We start from the raw sequence: 8098 nt of genomic DNA, 5'->3' as shown, positions 1-8098 counted from the left end.
CCCCCACGACCCAGCCTCTTACCGCACCAGCTGAGGCACCCAAGAGGATTACCCCCTGGGGCCCCCTCCCGCCCCCCAAAAAAGAGAAGATCCCCTCTCCTGGCCCATCCCTTCCCTTCTTCCCTCCCCCCTCCCCCCGAACTTTCCCTCTCGCATGCTTTTCCCCTGCACCACGGATCGCCTCTCGGATGCCGCTTGCCTGGAAGCTGCGTTAGGAGCGAGCGGCGGCGGTGGCGGCGGTGGCGGCGGCGGCGGCAGCTCGGGAGTGCTATGACCGGCAAACTCGCCGAGAAGCTGCCGGTGACCATGAGCAGTTTGCTAAACCAACTGCCTGACAATCTGTACCCCGAGGAGATCCCCAGCGCGCTCAACCTCTTCTCCGGCAGCAGCGACTCGGTAGTCCATTACAATCAGATGGCTACAGGTAAGGGCGGCGGGGAGGCGGCGAGGCAGCGAGGAAGGAAGGGGAGAGGAAGAGGAGGAGGGGACGACCTGGTGATGGATGGATGGTTGGATGGATGGATGGATGGATGGATGGATGGATGGATGGATGGATATATAGATAAATGGATGGAGAGATGGGGGCGCGCTGGGAATTTTGCGGGGGGCGAGTTGCTTTTCCCACCCACTCCTCCCGCCCTCCTCGATCGAGAAGGCTAGGTTGGCGACGCCACGGTAGAGGCTTCGGTTCTCCCGGGTGGGGGCAGCCGCCGACCGGAGGGAGGTAGGTGCGAGCGGCTCTGGGGTTCTCCCTCACCACGCAGGGGGCCCGATCGCTGGGCTACGCGCAAGGCGTGGTGCTGTCGCCCCCTTCCCGGGAGGAGCTCGGCGTCTTTTTCACCCGCGCTCTCCCCCCTTACTCCCTCAGCCTCCCACCCGGGATGGAGCCATGTGCGGCGTGGAGTCCCCGCGGTGGGAGAGGTACTGCGACGCTGCCTTTCCGGGGCGTTCAGCAAAGCCGTGGGGGTGTGGGGACGGCGGGGAGAAGGAGGGGGCTCACCCGCGGGGCGAGGGCCTGCCACGGGGAACGATCTCCGGGCCGGGGAGCTGGGTAAGGGCGGCCGCTCCCGCCATGGAGACACCGGCCGGTTTTCCGCCGCTCTCCACCCTCCCTAGCTGGGGCTAGGCTTTTCCCCTTCAGCAAGCGCCTAAAGCTCCTTCATGCCCGAGGAGGCTGGGGCTGGGGTAGGTGAAGGGAGAGCTCCCTTTGAGGGCGGCACCCTTCTACGCTCCGGGGACAAAGCGTCGGAGCGCTCTGGGTCGGCAACCCGGGAGCAGCGCGCGTGGGGGGCATCGCCGGGGAGGGAAAGGCGCCGCGTCCTGGAGCGGACAGGGCCAAGGGAAGAGGCCGAGTTGTGTGCGGTGGAGAGCGAGAGCCCAGCGCGCTCCGGGTCTGAAACTACCTGTAGCTGCAGCTACCTGCCCGCCCCACCTCGGGAAGAACAACAATGCTTCTCGCGCGCGCGCGCGTGTGTGTGTGGTACGTGAGTGTGTGCGCGGCTTGTGCGGTGTGTGTGCAGCAGCCACTCCACACCCCGATCCGTAGTATTTTGCTATATCCAGGTTGCGCCCGGGAGCGCGGCACCGCCCGCTTTGCGCCGGGCTCAGCGTTCCTCTTACCCCATGCGCTACGCACTCCACCCGGCCGCACCCTCTGCACCTGGGCAAGGACCTGGGCCCCGTGGCCCGGAGCCGGCTCGGCTTCACTCACCCCTCCCCTCTCTCCCCCGCTCTCCGCAGAGAATGTAATGGACATCGGTCTGACCAACGAGAAGCCCAACCCGGAACTCTCTTACTCCGGCTCCTTCCAGCCAGCCCCCGGCAACAAGACCGTGACCTACTTGGGAAAGTTCGCCTTCGACTCCCCTTCCAACTGGTGCCAGGACAACATCATTAGCCTCATGAGCGCCGGCATCTTGGGGGTGCCCCCGGCTTCAGGGGCGCTCAGCACGCAGACGTCCACTGCCAGCATGGTGCAGCCACCGCAGGGTGACGTGGAGGCCATGTATCCGGCGCTACCCCCCTACTCCAACTGCGGCGACCTCTACTCAGAGCCCGTGTCTTTCCACGATCCGCAGGGCAACCCCGGGCTCGCCTATTCCCCCCAGGATTACCAATCGGCCAAGCCGGCGTTGGACAGCAATCTCTTCCCCATGATTCCTGACTACAACCTGTACCACCACCCCAACGACATGGGCTCTATTCCGGAGCACAAGCCCTTCCAGGGCATGGACCCCATCCGGGTCAACCCGCCCCCTATTACCCCTCTGGAGACCATCAAGGCATTCAAAGACAAGCAGATCCACCCGGGTTTTGGCAGCCTGCCCCAGCCGCCGCTCACCCTCAAGCCCATCCGGCCCCGCAAGTACCCCAACCGGCCTAGCAAGACCCCGCTCCACGAACGGCCCCACGCGTGCCCGGCCGAGGGCTGCGACCGCCGTTTCAGCCGTTCGGACGAGCTGACCCGGCACCTGCGCATTCACACGGGCCACAAGCCTTTCCAGTGCCGGATCTGCATGCGGAGCTTCAGCCGCAGCGACCACCTCACCACTCACATCCGCACTCATACGGGCGAGAAGCCCTTTGCCTGCGAGTTCTGCGGTCGCAAGTTTGCGCGCAGCGACGAGCGCAAGCGCCACGCCAAGATCCACCTCAAGCAAAAGGAGAAGAAGGCGGAGAAGGGCGGTGCACCCTCTGCATCCTCGGCGCCCCCTGTGTCGCTGGCCCCAGTGGTCACCACCTGCGCCTGAGGATCGGGCCCCCAGATCCCCACTTTTCCCCTCCAGTGCCTCCCGGCTGCTAGCCTGAAAGCAGCGGGAAAGCCAGCCACGGAGGCGCAGGGGCCGCGCCCTGGCCTCTCCATGGACGTGCGGCCCCTTGCTCCCCTTCGATGCCCCCGGTTCCCAACCTTTCACGCCGGCCAGCGGTCAGGGGCCAGGGCTGGACGCGCCTTCCCCTCGCGGTCCCCCACTGAGCCAAGGCGTGGGGGCGGAAAGGTGGCGTCTAGCCCGCTTTGTTCAGTTCGGATCGCCTTGATCCAGGGGCCGCCGGGCCGCGCCAAGGACCTGCAAGGGACTGAAGGCGGAGCCCATCCAACCCTCGCCCGACCCAAACACCTCATTGTTTCCCCCACGTCTCCCTCTGTACCCACTCGAAGACTCGAGAGGGGGAGGGGGTAAGGAGCGCACCAAAGCGCAGAGCTTGCTGCCCGCCGCACGCACGCGCGCCTGCGTGCGGGGATGCGCGCGAGTGTGTGCGTGCTCGCGTGTGTGTGTATGTGTGTGTGAGTGTGTGTGCGCGCGCGCAAGCGTGTGTGTGTAAGACTCTTGAGCTGAACTGGGCTGTGTTTACCCCAAACTCTTCCCCACCTCGGGTCCCCAAGCGGCTGGGAGATGTCCCAGGCTGGGGGTCCGCACGTGGCGGGAAGAGGTGGTCTTCCATCCGCTCTGAAATCATGTTTCTTAGAGAAATGCCTCGGATGCCGCCGACGCGGTGCTGCTGCCGCCGCTTTGGGTTTGGCCCCTCAGAACCCCTCCTTTTCTGAGCGCTTCCCTCTTAGGCCTCAGGGCAGTTTGATCTGTGGGGAGAAAGAGCAGCCATCGCTGAGCCTGCCTTTTAAAATATATGTGTATTTCCCTAGCCCCACTCTAAGAAATCTACGTTCCTGAGTTTGCCCTCTGCCCTCCCGCTTCTTCCCCTTCTCCCCTCTAAACCTTCTCCCATCTCTTCCAAAATCTTTTCCCAGAAAGGCAGGCTTCAACCAGCCACTCCAGCTTTGTGTCTTCTCTCAATTACATAGCAATTTCTCCTTCCCACCATCATGGGGAAGCTGGCTCTGCTTTTGCCCTTTGTCATCACCAACACAACAGATAGAATTTAAATATATGTATATGGTGTGTGTGTATGTATGTGTATGTATATGCATGCATGTGTATAAAAATGCACATGCATATATATACATAACATACACACAATATGTATTCCTAGCAAAATAAAATCTCTAAGGTACTTGGTTATCCAGTGCAGTGCACCGGAATAAAGAGAATTTGTAGGCGTATACAGCTTTAAATGATTTATTTTTTATGAAAATGTTAACTGATGAGATTATATCTACATACGTGTGTTATGTGTGTGGCTATAGATACACACATATCTGTACATATACATGAGTGTACATGTGTACACATACACACATATATGTACGGATATGTGTGTATACACATATACGCATCTCTGTCCAAAATTTCCTCAAAGATATGAGGATTTTTTTCATGAATCCATGTTGATGAATGAGGTGTCTCCTTTCCATACCCAGTCTCACCTTCTCCCCACCCTACCTCACCTCTTCTCAGGCACCCCTCTTTCCCAGCTGTCCTGCCAACCCTTCTCGCACAGGGTGGCTCCTTAGAAGTGGAGTAGTAGGGAAGGTTGCTCTCTGCCACAGCTTCCAGCGCGGTCTTGACTGAATGTACTGTTCCTGTTAGCGTTATTTCTCCTGTGGTCAGTAAGCTGCCCAGAGAGAAGGAACAAAGGTCTGGAGTTTACAGAATGTCTGTTTTTAAAGTCACTTTATGCGTTTTCCACTTTTTTTTTTTTTAAGGAAAAGAAGTACCATTTTTGTTTTGTTTTGTTTTGATTTTTGGTGGTGGATAAATAATACTAAAAGGACTCTAGTGAAAAGGGGGGAAATCGAAGAGCAGGGGGTTGTGAATATCCAGGTACTTGGACTTTTTGTAGAAGGAGAGAGAAGATGATGAAGTTTGCCAGGAGGGCCCATATTTTTTCAGCTGAAGGGTAAAATCTTTCTTTGCAGAGACAGTATTTTGCTGAATACTTTTTATAATGTGATGATTATTAAAAAAGCAAAAATTTTGGTCACTTCCAAGCTAGAAGGAGGAATCAGATACCCTTTAATATTTTTTCCTCGCTCCTTCTGGTATATGCATGTCACTGCATGATAATTGAGTTTTCCTTTGTTTTAATAAAACTGTTCTCAGACATTAAGCTAAACTAAGAGAAAAATAACTTTGTTGCCAAAAGGTTGTGCTATCCAGATTTTTTATATGTCTGCATGTTTTAAAAAAAAAAAGCAACAAAAGAAAATGCACTCTAACTTATGTGAACTGAGAGAAAAAAATCAGGTTTTAAACAGGAAAACCTATGGGGAATGATATTTTTTGAAAGACTTTTGTATAAAGTTGAGTACTTAGAAAAAAGACAAACCAGATGTAATATATTTTGTGGATGTTTTTATTTCTTGGATTTATAGTACCTTATACTAAGGTTAAAAAAAATATGCTTGATATTGTGAAAAGGTGAAATTCTTCACCAACATTTCATTTGCTCCTTTGTCATATTGTAATGCCAATATAATATAGTTAATGAAAACAGCATTTTTAAAAACCGAAATATTGAAATGGTGTAATGTTGTACCATTTGCACTGTGAGCAAATGCTAATACAGTAAATATATTGTGTTTGCTGACAATCAGCCGGCCTATAAATCTCCTTATTTTATTTCTTGTTTTTATAGCATAAAGCTTTAGTTTGGCCTGTTTTTTGTCTTGGGTTGTTTTTGGCTGGTGATTTGTTTGATAGGTTGTTATGCCTGGTTGTGCCATTCTTCCTCTGAAAACTCTCAAAGTGGAAATGTGGAACTTGGTGTTATTGGAAGTAGGTCAGAATTTTGTGCAAGGTTCTGGTGTTTCAAATAGTTTTTAGTGTTTACTGTGGTACCAGGAGAATAGGCTTCCCCTCCACCCTTCCGTAAGCCTCACACTGCCAGAGGGGTTAAGCAAATGGGTTAGGTAAATTCATGGGAGTCAGGGCTGGTGACTGGGAATCTTCTAGAACCTTCTTTCCAGTTTCCGATGGATATTCGAGGGTAGAAGGGAGATCTCCTGGTTTATTAACAGTTGCTCTAGAGACAGTCTTAGGGAACGCAGAACAGGACACTGGAGGGCCTGTCAGCCACACTGAGTAGTTCTCTTGCCAAAGCTTTCGAAGCCTGAAAAACAGGTGGAGACTTGACCAAGGTTCTTCAGGGTTGGCAAGATGACCAGAGAGATTGGCAGCTCTTCTGTGGTCAGATCACTGGAAAAAATTAGGTTTTAAACTTCTACAACTTTAATCCCGCTTGGATGGGATTCCTCTAGGCCTCACTATTTGGAGCTGCCTGGTAAAGGTGAACCTCGCTGAAAACCAGCTCCTATGAATGACCTAGGGATCCAATGCCTTGAAAGGAAGAAAGAACATTTGGGATTTGGAGAACACACGGGGAATGTTTGCATAGCCTCAAACTGCCATACCTTATTATTTCTACCTCCCATAAAAGCAATGCTTCTCCTATCCTCCAAGCTGTCTTCCCTAGAACATTCCTCCCCCTTAACTTAGTTTATTTGCCAGCCCTAGAGCTTTCTCCATTTCTCTTGAGGAAAATGTATCCTCCACTTCCTTCTTGTGTCTACATCTCTATTTTGCACCCCTCACCTTGTTCCCCATAGTCCTTAGAAGACTTTATCCCTTGAGGCTTATTCTAGAGCTATCTTTGGACAAGTCAGTCCTTGTTGCCTCCCCTTCCTCCTGCCTGCCCTCTAAAAAAAAACTCACCTGGGTTCCTCTGCAGTTCATTTCACATATGATCTGCCTCATCCAGGTTTAGGGGCCTGGTGTATAATGCTGCGCTATGTAAATGCCCCACCAGATTGTGACTGGGGTCTGTGTCTCAGACCCTGAGGTGCAAACCAGGTCAGCCACAAAGCAACAGAAATGCCGTGTCCCTGCTCAGAAACTGCTCTTCGGCACCCCCAAGGCAGGCCCACCACAGAGAAAAATACGGGTGGTATTTCTGGTTGGCTATAGTTATCAAGAAGTTGAGGCCAGACCTGGGTGGAGGAGGTAGGCTGTGGCCCTAGAAAAGAATGTTTTTGAAGTAAGAGATGAGGAAGGAGAATGCAGTATGGAATCTTAAATTTTCCCACCCACACAATTTTAGGCCACCGGCTGCCATCTTGAATTCCCTTCTCTTACTTCATGAAACTTAAAATTTCAGACTGAGGCTTCAATAGCCTCATAGAAGTATCCTTCCTTTTTAACAGAGGGAATCCAAGATGGCAGAAAGGTCCTGACAATTGAGCATATAGTCCATCTCTTTGCTAAACTAGATGTTTCCTTCCAGATTTCTATGTGTTTCTCAAGTGAGTAGTATGGGAGGAAGATACTGTCCCAGAGTGTCTTCACAGTCAGCATCCAGCCCCACCTGCACCTTCTCCAATCAAACCAGGCCTTCGGTGTTACACTTTCATCAACTGTGTGCTATGCTGCATGATTAATAAACTCACTATCCATTGGTGGATATTACTCAACCCAACCTGGTTCAACCACTGGGTTACTTGGCAATATGGCAGTCCGCCTGGCTGGCACCAACCCTGTGTGGTGTAATCACTGATTCACACTTTGTAGCTAGATAAGACTGTCCCAGATAGCATCACACCAGCTACCCAACCCGCCTAGGTTTTGTAAATATGGGGAGAGGAGACTCAACCCTGAAACTCAGGGATGAAGTAGGGAGAAGGTGGAGGAGGCAAGGCCTAGATGGGGCTATCATGGGAGGGAATTAGTAGAGGCTTTGCAATGAACAGGCCCTGGGCCCTGGGGCAAAATCAGGCATCAAAATATGGAAGGAGTAGAGGCATAGCTCCTCCCAGGAACCCCTGGGGTGTTTGGGGATGAATGAAAGGATGCCCCACACACGCGCGCGCGTGCACGTGCACACACACATACACCTTGGGAGTGGTGTACTGAAAGCGATGACTCTTTGCAAAATTGTACTTGGTGAGCTGGAGTTGAGTGTAAGTGAATTACTTGGAGAGAACATGGGGCAAGGCATGGCATATGTATTTGTGTGGTGTGTGGTAGAAGTAGTGGCGAGTGTGTAAGTGTGTCTGTATTCACAGGCATATCAAAAAGAATAGCAAGGTGGATTCTGGTGAATGAAGGTAATAGCTCATGGCCAGTTGTTATTGATCTCCTTTTGCTAATCCATAATTTGCTTGTCATAGATGAGGGGGTTGTGAGCTGCCTTTTCCTGCCCCTGATTG

The 8098-nt window shown here is 52.5% G+C and overlaps 1 protein-coding gene across 4 annotated transcripts; it reads left to right on the top strand.

Annotated features, from left to right (window-relative positions):
* The first annotated feature begins 6 nt into the window (after positions 1-6).
* EGR3 (early growth response 3) lies at positions 7-5555 on the top strand. Of its 4 annotated transcripts, none has more exons than XM_011968809.1 (2): positions 7-424; positions 1741-5555. In XM_011968809.1, exons 1-2 carry the CDS (start codon positions 271-273, stop codon positions 2748-2750), a joined length of 1164 nt encoding a protein of 387 aa, XP_011824199.1. In that variant the 5' UTR covers positions 7-270; the 3' UTR covers positions 2751-5555. The 4 variants fall into 4 exon arrangements, with proteins under 4 accessions (XP_011824199.1, XP_011824201.1, XP_011824200.1 ...); XM_011968811.1 differs by lacking the exon at positions 7-424 and adding an exon at positions 502-724; XM_011968810.1 differs by lacking the exon at positions 7-424 and adding an exon at positions 817-921.
* The last annotated feature ends 2543 nt before the right edge of the window (positions 5556-8098 follow it).

This window comes from Mandrillus leucophaeus, unplaced genomic scaffold (assembly GCF_000951045.1).
Source record: "Mandrillus leucophaeus isolate KB7577 unplaced genomic scaffold, Mleu.le_1.0 Scaffold86, whole genome shotgun sequence".
NCBI lineage: Eukaryota > Metazoa > Chordata > Mammalia > Primates > Cercopithecidae > Mandrillus > Mandrillus leucophaeus.
Note: the sequence above shows the minus strand (reverse complement) of the source record. Positions and strands in the feature narration are given on the sequence as shown.